Source organism: Tupaia chinensis, unplaced genomic scaffold (assembly GCF_000334495.1).
Source record: "Tupaia chinensis unplaced genomic scaffold, TupChi_1.0 Scaffold139513_1, whole genome shotgun sequence".
NCBI classification, from domain to species: Eukaryota; Metazoa; Chordata; class Mammalia; order Scandentia; family Tupaiidae; genus Tupaia; species Tupaia belangeri.
Window position 1 is genome coordinate 17624 of NW_006199398.1, and position 21226 is coordinate 38849.

The following is a 21226-nucleotide window of genomic DNA, read 5'->3' on the forward strand; positions in this document are numbered from 1 at the left end:
GTGTGCCCAAGATCCCGAGAGGAGAATGGAGGAGAAGGGATTGCGGCGTGGCCATCCCCCCTGGAGGGTGATTTCTCGCTTTCTTTCTTTCTCTCTTTCTTTCTTTCTCTCTCTGTCTGGCTGGCAAGTGCATACACCCTATAGCAAAAACCTCTCCAAAAATAAATAAATAAATAAATAAATACCAGATCTTCATAATATTTGAATTAAATTTTAAATATCAACTATTTTCTCCATATTTTCCTGCTCAAAATTGTATTTCATTCACAATACAAATTCCTTCTCCTTTTTTATTACTCTTATTTCATTTAATCTTTTCATATATTTCCCGTACTTTTCTGTGCTTTGCCTTAAAACATATAACAGAGAAGTTGATAGCAATTTTTCTGGAGTGAAACAATCTAAGTGTTAATCCTAATTCTTCTCATGAGACATGTTGTTTTCTGGCTACTGCTGTGTTCGGTAGCACTATGTGAGACAGTAAACAGGGACCGACTTGGCCGTGAGGACAGAATGGCATCTGGCAGAGGCCCTAACACGGACTGGAGCCCAGTGATGAGATCTGGTAACATGAGTGCTGAGACAGGGATTCTTAACGTAGATCATGGATCACATGAAAGTGAGACTTCTGTTTCTCAGTTGTCTTTGTTCTGGTCTGAGAGCTCCCTGGTGCGTGAGCAGATTACACTTAGATTGCAGATTATCAGTTGAGGCTAGAGGGGCTGAAGGAGCAATCCCACCTATGTTCGTGGACCCACACTCAGAATTAATTTTTACGTAAGCCTCTCCAGATATCAGAGACAAAATATGATCTCAGAAAAGTTAAAGAATGATAAATATGAAATTGCGTGTAAAGACACGTGTACTTCCAGCAATGTACTGACGTCACTGGACCAGAACAGGCCGAAAGCAGGCTGTGCGTAGTAACCACCTGAACAGTCAAAGCAAACCCATCCCAGTGTAAGAAGACCAGTCGGGTGTTCAGATCTTTGCGGAAAATCAGGAGCAGTCTTCCCCAGGCCCTGGTAACTGCTGAGAACGTTTTAGCTGACTCTTCGTCATGTGCTAAGAAACATTGGTTCTGAATATAGAATACCTAATTTATCTTAATTTATCTACTTTTTAGATGTATGGTATCTGAAACTTATGGTGTTCAAACAGCCCATTTGCAGCGATAATTAAATGAAGACACAAAAAGATCATATAATTTTTAATCCAATATTGTTTTTTAAAGGAATATTTCATTTACTTTTATTTATTATTATAATTATTTAATTTGACCAGAGTGAGAGAGAGAGAGAGGAAGCAACATAACCAGGTCTGGGACTGGAAACACATTACGCTATGGGGGAGTTTAGCGTCTTAACCACCATGCCAACTGCTGGACCCAAATTCAATATTCTTACCATATATGAAAACAAGCAAATAATTATTTCACTCTATTTTAGCAAAGTACTCATCAAATTATAGAAAAATGTAAGCGCAGTCATTGACTAAAATGTTGTGTATCTGTACTACGATATATCAGTCAGTGAATACACAGCTCCGCAATGTTAGTGTGGGCATCTCCCCCTTGAAATGCTTCCGCTACATTTAGTCCTGTCAGCTTCTATTGTCCCAAATATTATTAGTCAGATATGGCTCAATGAAGACACCCGAAAATACCATGCAATTAACTGAGTGATTAAGATTTCTAATTATTCATATCTATTTCCATTGGATATGTGTGTGCATGTAGAGAGAGAAGGAACCTATACCCAGGCAATTTTCAAGTCAAGAGATAATATTAACATATTGACGGAATTCCTTTTGCCTATACTTTCCTTCCTGATCTCTGGCGTAGTTTCCCCGTGATGGCTGTGGAAGAACACCAGCCTGAGAATGGGATCGTTCTGGACAGAGGATACTGCCTGGAAGAAAGAACTCCATCCTGAGGGATCCATGCCGTGAAGCGGTATAAAAGCAATAATGACGTCCCCGAGTACACACACACACACACACACACACACACGCGCGCACACACTCCGTGCTGTCTCTTATCCGCACACAGATCCATTTAACTCTCAGCTGTTCATTCTGCCCAGGCCCGCCATTCAGTCCCTAAGCAGAATGAACCACAGCGTGGTGACCGAGTTCATAATTCTGGGCCTGGCCAAAACACCTGAACTCCGCAGGCTGCTCTTCCTGATCTTCCTCTTGGTCTACCTTGTGGCTTTCCTTGGCAACATGCTCATTGTCGTCGCCATCGCCTGCAACACCACCCTGCACACCCCCATGTACGTCCTCCTCCTGGCACTCGCCATCGTTGACATCATCTGCACAACGAGCATCATGCCCAAGATGCTGGGGACCATGCTGGCCTCCGGCAAGACCATCTCCTACGGGGGCTGCATGTCTCAGCTCTTCTTCTTCACGTGGTCCCTGGGGGCCGAGATGGTTCTCTTCACTGCCATGGCCTATGACCGCTACGTGGCCATCTGCTTTCCCCTCCGGTACAGCACTATCATGAGCCACTGCACGTGCGTGGCCTTGCTCGGCACCGTCATGGCCATCGCAGTAACCAACTCCTGGGTGCACACAGGTCTCATCCTGAGGCTGACTTTCTGTGGCCCAAACACCATCGACCACTTCTTCTGCGAGATCCCGCCACTGCTGGCTCTGTCCTGCAGCCCCGTGAGGGTCAATGAAGTGATGGTGTACGTCGCGGATATCACCCTGGCCGTGGGGGACTTCGCGCTCACCTGCATCTCCTACGGCTTCATCGTCGCCGCCATTCTCCGCATCCGCACGGTGCGAGGCCGCAGGAAGGCCTTCTCCACCTGCTCCTCCCACCTCACGGTGGTGTGCCTGTACTACTCCCCGGTGATCTACACATACATCCGCCCTGCATCCAGCTACAGCTTTGACAGAGACAAGGTAGTAGCCGCACTCTACACCCTCGTGACCCCCACACTGAACCCCGTGGTGTACAGCTTCCGCAACAAGGAGATGCAGGCTGGGATCAGGAAGGTGTTTGCGTCTTTGAAACATAATGGTTTGGAGAGGTAACATCACCTCTCTAGTCTATAATCATCTCCTAGGACGGATTGACATTTGCTGATCTTTTATACTTAACTCTTCCAGATTTTCTTTGCTCTCTCATTCCTCCCCTAGTTCTGGCGTCTTGGCTGTCTCCACAATTCATATTCTTCGTGTAAACAGTGCTTTTAATTCGCTCACGTCATAATCCATACCCCAACATCTTTCTAGACATACGCACACAACTCCTAGTCCCTGTAGATGCTTCAACACATTTGCTTAAAATGCATGTGCACATCCCGCACTCATCCATCATAGAGGAAGGTCCTTGCTAGTGTTACCGAATTGACTAGTCTGTGAGTCAGTTCATGGCTCCAACTTTCATAGCAAGAAAACATACTTTATCATTGCGAGACGTTGTGACAGAGACTATAAAGTTTTCTCTTGAAAGCAATGTTACGGTCAAAGTTCTGCTGCAGAATTTTTTAATCTATAAAGATATTTTCTCATTCTTCTTAAAATAATTTCATCTATGTCATTATTATTCATTCTATAATTTTTGTTCCATGAATATAAGAACTGCATATTAGTATCAAAATTTCTTTACATAGCATTTAGTGTGTGTGTGCATGCCTCCCCAGAATCCCAGGAGAGTGGAGAAGGGACTGTCCCTGGTCACTCTCCCTGCAGGATGATATTTCAGCTTCCCTTTTTCTCTCGCTCTATAGCAATTGCACACACCCTATGGCAAAAACCTAAAAAATGTTATCTGTTGATGATAATGTGTTTTGTATCCGCAACTGAACTGGTATGAAGTGCATTCATGTTGGGTCATTTCACTTTACAAGCTAAGTGACGTATAATGAGTGAATGTTTATGATTTCATAATCCAAGGAAATAAGTAAAAAGGAGAAGTGACTACATGGTAATGGATAAAGTCACAGATAAACTGTGGGCAGCATCTACTCCCCAGCTCTTCTACACGATGGCCAAAGGTAGATGTTTTGCACCATTTAAATTAGGGTCACATATGACACAGTAAAATACTTTCATTTATGCTTTGTTAATTCAGTCATAATAACATGAATATTTTCTGTACGTTTTTTAGAGTGGTATTCTTGCTATAGGGCATGTGTTCTCACCAGAGAGACAGAGAGACAGAAAGCAAGAAATCACTCCCCAGGACAAATGGCCACTCCACATTCCCTGCTCCACCATTCTCCTCTTGGGCGTTTGGACGTGCACACAAATGTGCCTGGTGTGAGGTTCAGGCTGCCAGCTCTGCCACTCAAACCGCCATTGGCCATGTGGGACTAAGTGACATAACCCTTACACCATCTGCTGGCTCCTTTCTGTACAATTTGTAGCAGAGATAATACCTATTACATTATAGATTATACTCATCATTCTAGTTTTTTCTTCCAGCTTTATTAAGGTACATTTGATTGCATATACTCGGAAGACAATGTGGCATTTTGACTTAGATATGCACTGTGAAATTATTAAATGAGACATATTAACATAATGGTCATCTCACATACACATACTTACGTTTTCTTTTTCTTTTTTTTTTGAAACTTTTTTTAGTTAATTAATTTACATTCATTTCCTAAGCATCCTCACAGCACAGCAAATGTGGTTTCCCATCCAGAATATACTGCATAGTGGCTGATGATTTTCCATTTCTAGTTTTATATATATATGTATGTGTATATATGTATGTATTTATATATTTTACCTATTTCTAACCCTCTGCCATTTCCTACCTTCCTCCCACACTATCTCTGGTGTCTACAGTTGTTTTCCATTTCTTCCTCCCCACACACATTTTATTGATTCACAAAATTTCTTAAATCATCTAATACTTTCAATAGCAAGTTCAGCTGGTATGTACATATCTGTGAATACATATCTGACTTTAGGCACGAAACTCTGAGTAGAATGAATGTACTATAAGGTAGCACCTAGCTTATGCTATATGGCTTAGTATGATCATTAAATAGGTATTTTTGAATATACTTTTTAATTTCAAGAAAAGCAGTTTTAACTTTAATAAATCATAGAAATGCTAAGGGACTTTGCTTAAAACTTAAATCCAGGAAACAGGTTAGGATTCTGTTCATGAGCCTATTGACAGCTCAAGACAGGACAAAAATCCTTAAAACTGGAAAACAAAGCCTAGAAGAAAATCAGCAATGTTTTAATCAAAAGTAATAAAATGCTACTTCGCCAGTTCAGTCTCATGTACTTACTCTATCTTCTGCTGTGGTTTGATCTTCCCGATTAAATTCTGGGATTTAAGAGTCAACTCCAGTCTTGTCCCTACGATTAAGTTGGCCCTATTCTTAGTTTTTAAACTCTTATTTCTGTACATTTGTATTTAATTTTCCTGGTATAGCACTCCCTTGAGAACTTGTTGGAGATCTGGTCTGGTGTTGGTAAATTTTTTCAGGTTTTGTTTATCTGAGAATGTTCTTGTCTTATCTTTCCATATGAAGGATAATCTTGCCAGGTACAATATTCTTGTTTGAAATCGCTTTTCCCTTAACACTTTGAATATGTTTATCCATTTTTTTCCTCACTTGCATTGTTTCTGATGAGAGGTCTGCTGTTATCCTGATGGGATATCCTTTGTAGGTAACTTGCCATTTTTCTCTTGCCAATCTTAGTAACTTGTCTTTGTGGTTTTGGTCAATCTGGCTATGATGTGTCTTGGAGAAAATCTTCTTCGGTTGATTCTATTTGAGGTCCTTTGTATTTCTTGAGACTGGATCTTTGAATGCCTCTCTATGTTTGCAAAGTTTTCTTGCAGGATTTCATGGAATAGATTATCAATGCCCTTTTGAGTTTCTTTGCCTTCTCAGATACCAATTATGTGGATGTTTGGATGTTTGATGGTATCTAGTATTTCTCATATATACTCATTTTGGGGGGAACTTTTCTCAGTCTTCACGGTGGATTTTCCTAGGCCAGCAATTCTATCTTCTACATCTGAGACTTGATTTTCTGTGTGATCTAGTCTGCTTTTAATATTGTCAAGGGAGATTTTGACTTCCTGTAGTATAGCCTTCATCTCTAACAGGTCCATTTGCCTCTTTCTCTCTTTCCTCTTTTAGATCTTGCAAGAATTTCCTCCCTCCTGGAACTCGTCAGCTCCTTTCTCCTGCCTCTTCTGCAGTTCATAGTCTCCCTTCCCTTCCATCTCTACTAGCTTTGTCGCGATTAATATTGTAAATTTTTAACAGACATTTACATGAGCTTCATTGTACTATCTGAGGATAGAGAGGAGTTATTCTTTTCCCTCATACTTACTTTTTCTGATGAGCACATTTAAGATCTACTCCATTAGCAACTGTATAAAGAATTAAGGGAAAGGAAATGAACACTCTATACCCGGATGACTAGGTACATATTTACAAATAGATACACATAATGAATAAGATACAGATGATAAATAAACCATAAGATTCACATGCTACAGGCACAAACCTGGACATGGGTGGGGGGTGCCCTGAGGGCAGGCTTCCATCCAACACCATCAGTGCACACCTCACCTGGTGGAAGGACACACGGTTCTCTGTGAACTCTCAAAGACTTCTGGATAACAAGTCTAGTTCTGTGTGGATAGACAGACAGACACATACAGAGGAGTAGTTAGGGATAGACAAAGTCGTATGTGTCATTGTGTGCCTGTGGATTCATATGCATACACAGGAACATACTCTACACACTGACAGGACATTAGTCTAACCTGGAATTCTTCCTATGAATTCAAAGAGGATCACAGAGTCATTCTGTTCTAAAATCACGCTGGTTGTAAACGTGTTCCACGACATAGAACTCGTTGGAGCGCTCTCTTCACGTCGGAGTTTCTCAGGCTGTAGATCATGGGGTTTAACATCGGGGTAACCACCCCATACAGCAGGGACACAACTCTTTCTCTGGCAGGGGAGTGCTGGCTAGAGGAGGGGCGGATGTAGGTAGATATGGTTGAGCCATAGAACTGGCAGACCATCAGCAGGTGGGACGCACAGGTGAAGAAGGCTTTGTGCTTCCCTTCGGCAGACTGGATCTTCAGGATGGTGGAGATGATGTACATGTATGAGACCAAGGTGGCCATGAAGGCGCTGGTCCCCAGGGTTCCCCCCATGACTAACACAAGCATTTCAGCAACGTCTGTAGGTGAACACTTGAGGGATGTCACAGTAGTACTGGTCAACCCGACGGGACTTGCAGAAAGACAAGTGGAAAGTGGTCACTGTGTGGACAAGAGAGTTGAGAAACCCTGCAGCCCAGGTCCCGGACGTTAGCTGAGCACAGCGAGCCCTGGTCATGAGGAGAGGGTAACGGAGCGGAAAGCAGATGGCCACGTAGCGGTCATAAGCCATGACAGCAAGGAGGAAGACTTCTGTCCCTGCCAGGGCCACCAGGAAGTAAAGCTGCAAAGCACACCCGATAAAGGAAATGCTTTGCTCCTCGGTCAGGAGGTTCTGGAGCATTTTGGGGACTGTAGCCGAGGGACAGAATATGTCTATGAGGGACAGATTTGCCAACAAGAAATACATGGGGGCGTGCAGCTTCTTCTCAGTCCCGATGGCCAAGAGGATGGACCCATTTCCCACCAGGGTTATCTGATAGATGACGGCAAAGACCACACACAGGGGGTAGCGCACCACGGGGAGGTCAGCGAGCCCCAGGAGGAGGAATCCCGACAGCACCGTGCCATTGTGGACCTCCATCTCCCCTGCCAGCTAGGCTGTCTCTGGACAAAATGAAAAACATTAAATAAAAACACGGGTTAGGGTCACAAAGCAATGAGTTCAGTGATGAAATGTTCTTGGAAAATAATTTGTATGTGACCAATGATGAATCGTATCAAGCTAGTCCTTTTTCAACCAGAGATTTCAACGGTTGGGAGTATTGTTAACAGCGTACGCATACACAGTATTTCCTAAAATATCCACCTTCAGTTTCTTATCAAGAGAATGCATCTGATAACTAAAGAGACATTTAAAATTCACTTTCTCAGTAACCGCTGTTTAGTGCCGACCCGCTCCATCCTTCGGACCCTTCCGCGCCTGGCACTCCTCCGCCCGCCCCATGCTCTCTGGTGCAGGTCTGAGCTGCCTGCGCTCTCAGTGCCTTGGTGCTGTGATACATAAACTTGACAAGGATTAGAAATGAGCAGACGCACTGGAGAAGGCAGATAAACAATGGCGTAAGAGAATTAACGAATTGTGTGTTATCTGCTCAGACAAATTGTACTGGGTCGACGTAACCATGGGATACTCGTGTCATTTCAAAACCATAATTGTTACTGTATAAACGTAAGAATTTGTTTCCACAAAACATCTCTAAATTAAATTATGATTTAAGATATTGATAACCTGGTTAATAACATCTTAGTGCCACCCAAATAAAATCCAAATATATCCACAAACAATCCTTTCACTTTAACATTTATATATTTGTGTTCAAGAGATGGCGTGGTGGTTGAGGCACTGCATTCCCACATGACTGACCATAGTTTGAGTCCCAGATCTAGTGGCTTGAAAATCACTCTGGGCATGTAGGTGTATTTGCCCAAAATCCTGAGAGGAGGATGGACTGTGGTGTGGCCATCCCTCCTGGAGGGTGATTTCTCACTCTTCCTCTCTCTGTCTCTCTTCAGCAAGTGCACACCCCTTATGGCAAAACAAACAAAAACACCTTAAAAATTATACATTTGACTTTATGTCTAAGAAAATGTATAGAAATATGCATTTTCAAAAATCATATATGCCAGAAGACATTCTTCTTAGTTACTCTTGTTTAGTTTTATAATTTCCTTTGCGTGTATCTTACTGGCCCACATAATCATAGCAGTTGCGAGAAAGGTTTTAATTGACAATTCAGAATCAAGAGGTCAGGAGTGGAGCGGCAGTGGGGCTGGGAAAGGCCGGGGCATGGACAGGACCATGGCCTTTTTAGATAAAAAGATACAGACTGACAAATCGAATAGCGTTTTAGAATCTTGAATACTTGAGAACTTGAGAAATGACTAGGAAAATAATTCCGTTTCTATCTTTTTCATTCCTTTATTAAAATCCTTTTTTTGGCTAAATAATGACATTCACACATTTTCTGATTATTATTGGAATTTTGTTTCCTAAATGTCTTGATTGGAAGATATTGCTCACAGAAGTTTATTTTCTTTCAAGAAGGGTATAGCTCTGGGTTGCCCAATCCCTTGGGCATTTTAGAATAATAACAGCTGCTGAGTTCTCTGGGTTATTCTATTTCTTATTGGAAAAAAAGGTGATGGGAAGAGAGAGACAGAGAGACAGAAAGCGAGAAATCACCCCCCAGGGGGGATGGCCATGTCGCAATCCCTTCTCCTCCATTCTCCTCTCGGGATCTTGGGCACACACGCACACGCACCCGGCGTGAGTTTTAAGCCACCAGGTCCAGGACGCGAACTGTGGTTGACTACATGGGAGTCCAGCAACATAGCCTTTACGCTAACTGCTGGTTCCCTTAATCATCTTTTTTAAAGAATTCTTTTATCATATGGAAATGACATAACAATTCATTTTCATAGCTACATACATACTTTTACACACATTTTAAAATGTAAATATTATAATAAAAACAGGAGAGTTAGAGATTGGCTTAAACAAAATGAAAGGTGCTGTTGCTCTGTGTGGAGGTCACTGGGGTCTGAGTGAGCTCTGGTCTTGTTCCCTGCATGGGTGGTGGGTATAGCCAAGTTTGTTTTAAATCTGTGAATAATAATTACACTCACTTTCTTGCATGTATGTTAAAGTGTGAATTAACCTAATTTGAATTTTTAAAATAATTATTCTATTTTATTATCATTATTATTACTAATTTGCTATAGGGCACATATTCTCACCACAGAGGGACCGGGAGAGACAGTGAGATCCAGGACTGAAACTGCACTAGACCACGTGGGAACCTAGTGCCTGAACCACCCGACCACCTGTCAGCCCCCCTAATTTAAAATGTAAGCATGGGGCCAGGGCTAAGTCTTCTCTTCCCTTTTAGGTGGGTGAAGCACTGTGATAGTAGCAGATGGATCGTGAGCTTGTCCCAGGGCATAACCGTGAAGAAGGGAAGCATTGATACATCCCTTCCTGTCTCACCCAGGAGCAACCAGAGCCTGCACTGTTGGTCCACAAACCAAGGTCACAGGCATAGTCTATCTTATGGCAGATTCCTGTAGCGACTAGCACATTCAGAACATTTAACGGTTTCCCCAATAAATTTAAATACTTCTTTTTAATCAGACTCTGTCTCATCCACTAAGCCCTGACAAGCCATCATTGGAGTCTTGCCATCTAAATAGAATAGTACAATATGTGTCTTTCAAGACCAGCTTCTTGTGCTCAACATAATTTCTCACATCCCGGTTGTTTCATATATTCATGGCTTGACTTCTATTTTACTGCTGAGTGGTATGCAACTATACTTTATGGATATAACACTTATTTTTTGTCCATTCTTCATTGACAGGCACGTGAGTCACAGAAGTACTTGGTGGAAGAAAGGCTGGCCGGAAACTCCCAGTGCATCTGCCCTGGACAGGACTGTGGCCTGTGTGTTCTGGAACAGGACGGATGCCTCATTTAACTCTCCTCTGGAATAGCAGAAAATTGGAGGAAATTACTAAATACCTTTATTTTACACAATGAAATGCCATCAAGTCACTTTGCCTAAGAGGTATTTACAACCATCAGCATTTGCACAAATGAACCTTTTGGGCAAAAAGTCAAATTAAAAAAAAAAGACAAAGCACTTTTACACACATTTTAAAGTGTAAGTGTTTATAATAGAAAGAGGAAGGAGAGTTAAAGATTGGCTTGAACAAAATGAAAGGTGCTGCGGCTCTGTGTGGAGGTCACTGGGTGTGAGTGAGCTCTGGTCTTGTTCCCTGCATAGGTGGTGGTTATAGCCAAGTTTGTTTTAAATCTGTGAATAATAATTACACTCACTTTCTTGCATGTATGTTAAAGTGTGAATTAGCCTAATTTGAATTTTTAAAATAATTATTCTATTTTATTATCATTATTATTACTAATTTGCTGTAGGGCACATATTCTCACCACAGAGAGACAGGGAGAGACAGTGAGATCCAGGACTGAAACTGCACTAGACCACGTGGGAATCTAGTGCCTGAACCACCCGACCTCCTGTCAGCCCCCCTAATTTAAAATATAAGTATGGGGCCAGCAGAATGGCTAGTGGCCAGGCTCCCACGTAGTTCACCATGGTCGAGTCCCTGACTCCGCTGCTTCAAACTCACTGGCGCTCCAAACTCACTGGCGCTCCGGAGCATTCTTGCCTAAGATCCCAGAGGGGAACGCAGAAGGGATTGCATGGCCATCCTCCCTGGGGGCGATTTCTTGCTTTCTGTCTGTCTCTCTTTGTCTCCCTGGTAAGTGCACGTGCCCTATAGCAAGAATCTCTCTTAAATAAATAAATAATAAAATTCAAGCATCAAAAAATGAGCCTCGCTGTCACTGAACACCACCCGCAGGGCTGGAGGCTGGCCAGAGGCCCTCGGCTCTTTCGCACTGGACGTGGGAAAGGAACCTGGTCCGAGACCAGAACCAGGAAAGCCAGGCACGCGACCCCGGCCATACTGACGTTACTGAGGGAGCGGCACCAGGGGAAGAACCATCCAGAACGAATCTACGGAGCTGGGAAGGCGGGCTCCGGAAAGCTGCCTCCCGGACCGTGGCTGCTCCGGAATCCGGGCAGGACAGCGCGGCCGGGCAGCCCTGGTCCGAGGCCCGGGCCCAGGGGACCATCGCACCGGAGACCCAGAGCCCTTCCCCTCCTGCTGCTGGCGCTCACGGACAGACCTGCGTCCAGGCCGCGGACACTGGGTCGCGTCCGGTCCCAGGAGGAACCCAGGACTGCGCTGTGCTCAGTGGGACCGCAGGGCGGGACCAGGTCAGCGCGGGCCCATATTCCATTCTTACAGGATCCGAAACCAGCAAAGGAGTACTAGGAGACGCGGACCGTGGACGTGACGGGGAAAGTGACACGATGAGATCCACGTGCGCCGGGTCTGCGCTCCGGGCTCCCCGCGGGCGGCGTCAGAGCCAAGTCTCCCCGACAGTAGCCGCAGGCTCGGGTCTCCGCACATCCCACAGCCCGACCTCGGAGACGCCCGGGCCGGGACGCAGGGCAGGGCAGGTCCAGTGGGCCCGAGTCCCCGGCGCGAAGCAGGGGCGTGGGGACCTTCCAGCCCCGAGGGCGCGTGTACAAGGGAGCGGCGCTGTTCTCGAGTTTCCCAAGTTTCACTTTATACTGACAATGTCGTGTATTTTGGGGTACCTTGTGATATTTTGATACGTGTCTACACTGTAGAATTATTAAATCAAATTAGTTAACAAATTCTACCATTTCACGTAACTCTTTTTATGGAAACGTTTGGAATTTATCCTTTTACCAATGTTGAAATACACACCCTATTATTATTTAGGTCGGTGTAGCGCATAAATCTTAGTCGCCTGCAGAGTCGCCATCCCCTGGGAAACGCCGGCCCCCTGCCCCTGAGGCTGCTCGGACCCACACGTGCACGCGGCAGCTACTCTCCGGGCCTGGCTGATTCCATTCGGCCTCACGTCCGCCAGGTTGGCTCATGTTCTCACAACCGACTGTATTTCCTTTTTTATTTGAGGGCCAGAGAGGAAGACTGAGAAGCAGGAGGCAGGAGGGGACGGGAGGGAGACGCATCTGAGAGGAGGGCCAGGACGTACAGCCCGGGTGCCGCGGGGCGGAGCCGGGAGAGAGCCCTGGGACCCCGCTCGAGAGGCTGGTGTGGAGCAAAGGGAGGGGAGACGGAAGTTACTCGTCTAGGACTCACGTCGGTCCGTTTCAATAACGCAGGCCGCTAAGTGGCTGTACAGTCTTATCCTTCGCATTGTGACCTTGGGAGCAGCTCCCTGAGGACAGCGTAGGACCCACCGAAATGCACAGCCGCGCACTCAGCCTGCTCCCTGCAGCTGACAGCCGCGGGGCGCACCAGGGCCCCAGGGCTAGCGCCTCCGGGATGCGGGACTCGTGGTCCACACTCTGCTTCCAATGGCGTTTCTTTTTCAAGAGAGAGAGATCCACACTATTATGTCTGAGGGTAAGAAAAATAGTCCCTGGGGCAGGCAGTGAGAAGCTGTCACAAACCGGAGCGCAGAGGAGTCCCGGGTGGTCCCCCACTTCCAGGCGCTCTCACGCCTGGGGCAAGGCTGGCTGAGGCCATGGCTGGTCACAGCTAGAAAACTGACAAGGGTTTCTCTTGCACGCGCGCTAATGAAAGAAAGTAGTTTTTTAAAAAGGAAAAATAGCTCCAAACTACCATAGTAATAAGAATTTGTTGCTGATAGAATTTATATAGTGAATAAGAGATATTTTACAAGGCGCACACACACACAAACACACACTTTAAAAATTAAACAGAAGCATAACTTCTATTCAAAAGAACAAGAAATTATGAAACACATTAGGAAGAGGGAAAGACAAGTGGATGTAAAATAAAACAAAAATTTTGGAAATATAAAATGAAATAAGAATGAACCGAACGCATTGCATGTGGGTAGCAGGTGAGTCAAATAGTTAGGGATTTTGACATTTTAAACTTTGTATCTATTTCGTTCATGACAGAGAGCACAGGCTTGAAGGGGAGGAGCCTCTCAGCGGTGTCTCGCACATGGAGCCCTTGCTCAGTCCTAAGTCATCAGGCTCGCGGTGGACCTGGGACTGAACCATGCCGCACTGCAGCTCAGTTTGCTGCAGGTGGGGCCTGTAATCTTTGGTAAGAAACACAAAGACTAAATGTGACAGAATTGGTAAAAACTTTCACAATTTTCTAAATTATAATTAACTAAGTATTTAAATTATTAGCACTTGTTACATTTAATATAATAATCATAATAGTAATGTCGTAAATGTTCAGGTGTGGGGCCAGCAGGTGGTGTAGTGGTTAAGGCACTGAACTCCAGCATGGCTGACTATGGTTGGAGTCCCAGACCTGGTAACTTGCTTTCTCACTTTTTTCTCTCTCATGTGCCCTGTAGCAAATTTTAAAAATACATAATAATAATGAATAAAATAAATAATTCTTTTGAAAATTTTATGTGATTGAATACTCTTAAATTGGCACAGAAAAAAAAATTTGGCTCAAGAAATTGTGTAGGCCTAAAACATGTTTCCGTCCAAAAGATCAAGTGGAGAAGGCAGAACTTAAGTAGGAAATTATATAAATATTCTGGGTGGAGGATCTGCATTAAAGTAGCAGCAAGAGCGAGAACTGGTGCTTTGTCTGGACCTCATTCTAGATGCACCCTAGGATCATCAAAATTTTTCCTCACTTAAAGGCTAAAGTTACGACACTTTGAAATTATTTAATCTGTTCTAGTATTTTTGTATTTTTCCCTGACTCTACCAAGTATTCTACCAAATTGATAATTTTTCTAAGATTCCAGCCTCAGTTCTTGGCAAACTAAATCGTCGGGTAGCCTCTTGTAAGGTGGCCGGGCTGATGGGGTGTGCACTCACATGGAGTGTCTCAGAGCAGTGGTGCTCCTCCTGCAAAGGCTGTGGTATAGCATGCACTAACAAGAGAGCTAAACTATAAATCTGGGATTCTATCTTCCAGATACTGAAACCAGCAGTAACGTCAGAAGCGAGCCCATCCTTAGAGTGACTACTTTCTTTCTGTAGTCAATATTCAGGTGCAAAAGGGCCTCATGGAATATGAACACCTGTCAGAGTACATGAACGCATGTCATGAGCCTGCAGCCACCACGGAGAGCCTGTGCTGCTCTCTCAAATCAAGGTGCTCACTGTTATCCTCCTGTTCCTGGTGCTAGCAGATATACAATGTATTTCATAAGGAACAGATTGTGCATTGTGTATGAGAATTGCAACTGGTCTCAAGAGAAACCTAAAACTTTTAATCAGGTTTTTTTTTTTTTTTTTTAATTTCATGTTTCCAATTCCCTTAAGAAAAAAGTAGGGCTTCATTACTGTCCAGAATGCGAGGAGCTCTGCATTAAAACTCAAGGGATGTTTTAACGAGTTCTTCTCCCTGGGGATCCTAACTGCAGATGCAAGTGCTGATAATTTCCTCTCTTCACTTTCCATTTACATTGTTACATTGTAGCACTCTAACAAGAACCCCGGCAACCCCCAGGGAAGGATAGCTGGCAGGGTCCCAGCTCCCAAGCTGCTGAGTAAAGACTACTGTCTTGTTTTCAAGCCCCATCTCCCCCCTTTCTGTTCTTTGAGAGACACTTTATGTCTTGCTCAGTCCTTATGCTTTTCAAATGCCCCTACTTAATAAAAAAAAAAAATCACTGGAATGCCAAGTGACTGCCAAGTTATAGAAACTAAGCTATTCACGGGAAGTCTGTGAAGTGTGCTCTTCAGAACAAAGTCGTCACACTGAATTAAAAGCATGGCGTAATACTGATGCTTTTTATTTGTTCCCTCTAAAAACTTCTTTGCTTTTATGATAATTTTTCCATGTACTCTAACTCATCTTTGCGAAACAGAACAGCAGAGACCTCCCTTGGTTAGACAGATACAGGAGAACGGGCAACACATTACCAGTGTGGCTGCTAGGAACTGGCTGTGTTTTGTTCCCAAGTGAGTCTCACCCTCCACTCCCTGCGATTCCTCAGCCACTCTCAGACACAGACAGGTTCCAGGCTCCAGCTGCAGACTGAAATCTGTGAGTAGCTGATCCGTGGTTGTATCAGACATCGCGGGGATGCCAGCTCAGGAGCAGTGAGTCTGATGGAGCTACATGACAGGCCCCACGCACCCCTCCATCCCTCATCTGAGGTCTAAGTTTCCACTCCTATGGAGCCCTGATCTCCGTTTTGCCCTAAAATACTTGTTTTGAGAATGGTATAAATTATTAGCAATCTTTTTTTAAGAAACATGCACACAGACATACAAGACACACATATCAGAAGTGAAATCGTTCTATATTGTATCGTATGACTGTATATATAATATGTAATTATGTAAATGTTCATATCAGAAGTGAAATCGTTCCATATTGTATCGTATGACTGTATATATAATATGTAATTATATAAATGTTCATAATCAGAAGTGGAAGTCACATCGCACTGTGATTTGAGCTGCACTTTCCCGATAATTTGTTGGTTCAATGATTTGTTTCATGTATTCTTTGGCCATTGGCATGTCTCCTTTTGGGAAGTGTCTATTCATATCTATCATTATTCATTTATTTATTTTTATCACAGGCCATGTGCACTCACCAGAAAAATACAGACATAGAGACAGAGAGTAGAAAACAAAGAACTCACTTCCCACAAGGCATGCTCTCTCTTCTCCTCCACCCCTGACTTCTTTTGGGATTTTAGGCACCCACAAACATATGCTTGGTATATTTTCCAAGCTGCCAGGCCCAGGGCTGCACTTGCTCAGCCATGTGGGATCCAACTGCCTTAACCACCATGCCACCAGTGGGCCCTAGTTTATTTTTTAATAAGATAATTTTTTACAGCTAAGATGAGTTTTTCATATATTCTAGATATTAATCCCTTGTTAAATAAGTAGATAGTTTACAAATATTTTCTTTCGTCCTGTAGTTTGCTTCTTTTCTGTGTTCATTCTTCCTTTTCTGCACATAAACATTTGTATGGTTTTTGTTGCCTGTCATTTTGGGGTCTTAAAAAAAATAATAATAACTGCCCTTATCAGTGCTCTGAAGTGTCCTCTTGCATTTTCTCCTAGTAGTTTCACAATTTGGGGTCTTACATTTAAGTCTTCGATCCACTTTGAGTTTATATTTGTTTGTGGTGAGCAATAGGAATCCAGTTTGACTTTTCTTCTCATAGATATCCACTTTTCTAGAGAACATTTAGACATTTCAATATTCATTACAATTTACATATCAACGAATGAAAAACAGACATCGGAATAAACCTACAGGAACACCTCTAAAAAGCAAACATCAGAATAAACCTATAGGAACACCTCTATAACTCAAACATTTAATTTTCTAGAGAAAGTAAGAGACCACACGTCTGCATTACTCAAAAGGAAGTGCCCAGTTCACACTGCCTGCCCAGGAAGCTGCGTGCAGCACTCCCTGCAACCACCACCACAGCCTGTGCTCTGCCGGGTGCTGCGGTCCAGCACTGTCCTCCCAGGGAGATGCCCCAGCTGTGCGCCTGCAGAGCTGCCAGGCTGCCTTGCACACCACAACCTGAGGAAACAGCTCAGTGCCTGCCTCCCTCTGCACCATGTACCTTCAACTACTGGACTGTCCTCACCCACCAAAACCCACCCTGCTTGTCTGAGCACTGGGCCCCCAGCCGGTTGAAGCCCAGGACAACGAGTAATGGCAGTCGTGGCAGCAGCAACAGCGGGAAAAGTGCACAGAAATTGCACTGCCATGCCTGCTGCACCAGAGCCAGCCCCACCCAGGATCTGTGGCCAAGGGAAGGCTTTTCACAAAAGCCACACTGTAAAACTGGGGGAGCAGCACTTACACACAGATAGCAGTGCAGGGACACATGAAGCTTTGAAAATGAAGGTAACATGCCTACAAGTGAGCACGGTGATTCCCCAGTGACAGGCCCAGGCCCCAAATAAAGGAAATCTATTGTATGCCAAAAAAATTAACCAAAATAACAACCGTGGGCCAGCCTGTGGTCTGGTGGGTCAGGTAGCTGCATCTCACATGACCGACCACAGGTTTCGAGTTCCAGACCTGGTGGTCTGAGGAACACAGTGGGTGCATGTGTATGCACGCCGAAATCCCAAAGGGAGGAAGAAGTGAAGAAGAGATTACAGTTGGACCATGCCACATATGGGTGCTTTCTTGATTTCCCTCTCTCCAGTGAGAACATGCATCTTTTGGCAAATAAAAAAATAAAATAGCCACAATGAAATTAAGTGAGCTACAAAAGAATACAGGTGGGTAATGTAACGAATCAGGAAAGCAATTTACGTGTGAATGAGAAATTCAACAAAGTCATAGACATCATAAAAAAGAACCAAACAAATCCCAAGCTAAATGATTTGATAAATATAATGTAATATATTATAATATGATTAAAAGATTCTACAAAGACTTGATCAGGCAAAAGAATTTGAGAATTCGAAAGCAGGCATTTTGAAATAACTCAGTGAAAAGAACAAAGAAAGAAAAAGGAAAGGAGCTGCCATGCCCCTGGTGGCTCTTCTGTCTTTTCTTTAGGGAATCAGTTTTCTCCTTCCTCTCAGAAGAAGGAATAAAACTGTCATCCATCCCTCATGGGGCTACTCCACGTACAAAGTGGTCTACTCCCTACACTTCCTTTCACAAACCTGATTCGTTCTAAAAAAAGGAAAAAGAACAAAAAAGAATTAAAAAGTCTACAGAACCTATGACACAATATTAACCAAACCGATATTTGCATTATGGGAGTTCCAAAGGAGAAGAGATAGGGAAAATCGTAGAGCACCTATTAAGTAAAATAATGACCGAAAACTGCCCAAGTTCTGAGAGCTGTGTGGACATCAGATGCAGAAACCCAGAGGTCTCCGGGTGGTTTTAACCCAGAGATCCTCTGAGTTGCATTAACAAAGTTTCAAAAAGGAAAAAAAAAAAGTTACTCTAGAAACAGAAGGATAAAAGTATCAAGTCAAGCGCTAATTAGACTGACAGGTTCAGCAAAAACGTTACAGGCCATAATAAAACTTTGTGAACCAAGTATGTCCACATTGGGCCAACTCCATGGCCTGGTTAAGGCAGCCCGACCACACGTGGCCGATCACACTGTTCCAGTCCTGGACCTGGGGGCCGGAAATACGCCCAGGCTGTGTGCGTGCATGACCAGAACCTGGAAGGAGGGAGAGATGAAGGGAAGGGGCCGCGACATGACGTCACCGTGGGAGTTCTTTCTCCCCTCCCTTTCTCTGCCTCTCTCTCTCTCTCTCTCTCTTTCTCTCTCTCTCTGGCAAGTACACACGCCCTCAAGCATATTTACATACGTAATGTATATGTTTTGTGTAGTCCTACATCTCTCTTATTAATTGCTCTGGTATTTCATTATATGTCACACGTTTTTGTTTGTTTTCATTCTAACATTGATGAACATTGGAGGTGTTGCTCATTTTCCTCCCTTACAAATAATGGTGGTTCAAATCAGTCCTTGGAAATATCTGTTTGATTACACGCACATGCATTTAAGGTTGGGTAATGACCTGGGAGTTGAATTGCTATTTTTTAAGTAAGTGCATGCTGAAATATAGTAGATACTGATACACATTTTTTGCACCTGTGACATACAAGAGTTCAGGTTTCTGAGCAGTCCTTAGCATGGTACTATAGTTAATTCCGGCTTTTTCTGGTGAGAACGCGGTAGTCAGCACCATGGTCTTCCTCCCCAGTTCTTCGAAGTGCTGTGGAGATTAGCACTCAAGTTGACGCTGTTGGCTCCCTGCACACTTCCATCTGTGCTAACCAATCTTCTACAAGCCCATGACTTGTTTGTGCATTTCATTTATTTTTTTTTAATTTTTAATTTTTTTCAGAGATTTTTTGCTACAGGGTGCATGTGCTCACCAGAAAGACAGAGAGAGACAGAGAGACAGAAAGTGAGAAATCACTCCCAGGGGAGCTGGCCATGCCTCAATCCCATCTCCTCCATTCTCCTCTCGGGATCTTGGGCACACACACACATGTGCCCGGCGTGAATTTAAGCCACCAGGTCTGGAACTCGAACCATACTCGACTACATGGAAGTCCAGCGACATAGCCAGTACACTGACTGCTGGTCTCAATTTTTAAAAAATTTTTAAATTACTAAATATTTACTTCCATAGGGCACATATGCTTGCCAGAGAGACACAGAAAAAGCAAAAGAGCAAACATCCAACAATAAAGATGTATTCATGCCGCAATCCCTTCCTTTCCATTTTTTCATCCTGTCAGGATTTGGGGCACACAAGCATTTGCAGTTAGTGAGCTTTCAAAAAAAAATCGAAAACTATGCATAGAACCATTCCCAGAGCATGGAGGTTAAGGAAGTCTAATCCCACTTGGCCAACTTCATGGTTTAAATCCTGGCCCTAATGGCTGGAAAAACACATCAGGCGTAAGTGTGCGTACCCAAAATCCCAACCAAAATGGACAGATGGAGGAGAAGGGATCGTGGCATGACCGCATTCCCTTATCTCTGTCTCTCTTTGGTGAGGGTATAGGCCCTCTGGTAAGTTTAAATAAGTAAGTAAGATAAATAAATAAGTGTGGTAGACCATATTAACAGAATGACAAAGCCATGGGTCATCTCTCAATGGGTGCAGAAAAAGCGTTTTACAAAGTTTAATATTCTTTCACAGTGACCACTGCCACTACCTTAGGCATAGAAAGAATACACCTCAGTACAGTAAGAGCCATGTGCACAATGTGCAGAGCAATGTCATAGTCAACGGTGTCAAGCTGAGGGATTTCCTCGACGGTCAGGAACAAGACGAGGTACTCTTTGTTACCACTTCTACTCAGCAGAGTAGAGTAGTGGACGTTCTAGCTAAAATAGACAGCAGCAACAACAGTGAACAAATAAATAAAACGAGAAAGAAAGAGAAAGAACGAATGAAGGGAAGAGAAATAGAAAGTATCCAAGTAGGAAAAAAAAAAGACTCAATTTTTGTCTCTGTTGATGACATGATCTTATATATAGAAAAACCTAAAGATTCCATTAATTTTTTTTAAATTTCAATGTTTAAAAAAATTTTTAAACAGAATAATAATCTGGAAAAAATGAAAAGCTAAAAAAAGTTAGAATTGATAAATGAATTCAGTAAACTGCAATATACAGAACCAATCCACAAAATCAGTTACACTTCTTTACACTATCAACAAAATATCTGACAAAGACATCAACATCCATACCATTCACAATAGCAGCAAGACGAAAGATCTCTATGCAGAAACTGAAATAGTGATGAAGGAGTGGAAAGGCATTGTGTGCTTATGGACTGAGGTAACTAATATTGTCAAAATGGCCACACTATGCAAAGCGATCTGCAGATTTATTGCAATCCTCAGCAAAGTTTCAACACTATTTCATGAAAATTTAAAAAACAATTCTAAAAATTTGTATGAAATTATAAAAGACCTCAAATAGCTGGCTGAAGCAATCTTGAGCAAAAAAATAAAGTTAAAGGAATTATA

The 21226-nt window shown here is 43.3% G+C and overlaps 2 protein-coding genes and 1 pseudogene across 2 annotated transcripts in view; 2 read left to right on the forward strand and 1 right to left on the reverse strand.

Moving 5' to 3' along the window:
* The window catches only part of LOC102496070 (olfactory receptor 13G1-like), a 3127-nt gene extending 1023 nt beyond the window's left edge, over positions 1 to 2104 (forward strand). The window contains exon 2 of the mRNA XM_006162034.1: positions 2085 to 2104. Within this exon, the coding sequence (XP_006162096.1) occupies positions 2085 to 2104 (20 nt within the window). The remainder of the gene's footprint in view (positions 1 to 2084) is intronic.
* A 5-nt stretch (positions 2105 to 2109) lies between these two features.
* Positions 2110 to 3048, forward strand: LOC102496501 (olfactory receptor 13G1). Its single transcript, XM_006162035.1, has one exon. It carries the CDS (start codon positions 2110 to 2112, stop codon positions 3046 to 3048), a length of 939 nt encoding a protein of 312 aa, XP_006162097.1.
* Positions 3049 to 6823: 3775 nt separating this feature from the next.
* LOC102496930 (olfactory receptor 5V1-like) lies at positions 6824 to 7757 on the reverse strand (annotated as a pseudogene).
* Positions 7758 to 21226: the final 13469 nt, after the last annotated feature.

Bases quoted from the DNA above. Each gene is read 5' to 3' on its own strand.
- LOC102496501 (XM_006162035.1), top strand. From the start codon at position 2,110: ATGAACCACAGCGTGGTGACCGAGTTCATAATTCTGGGCCTGGCCAAA.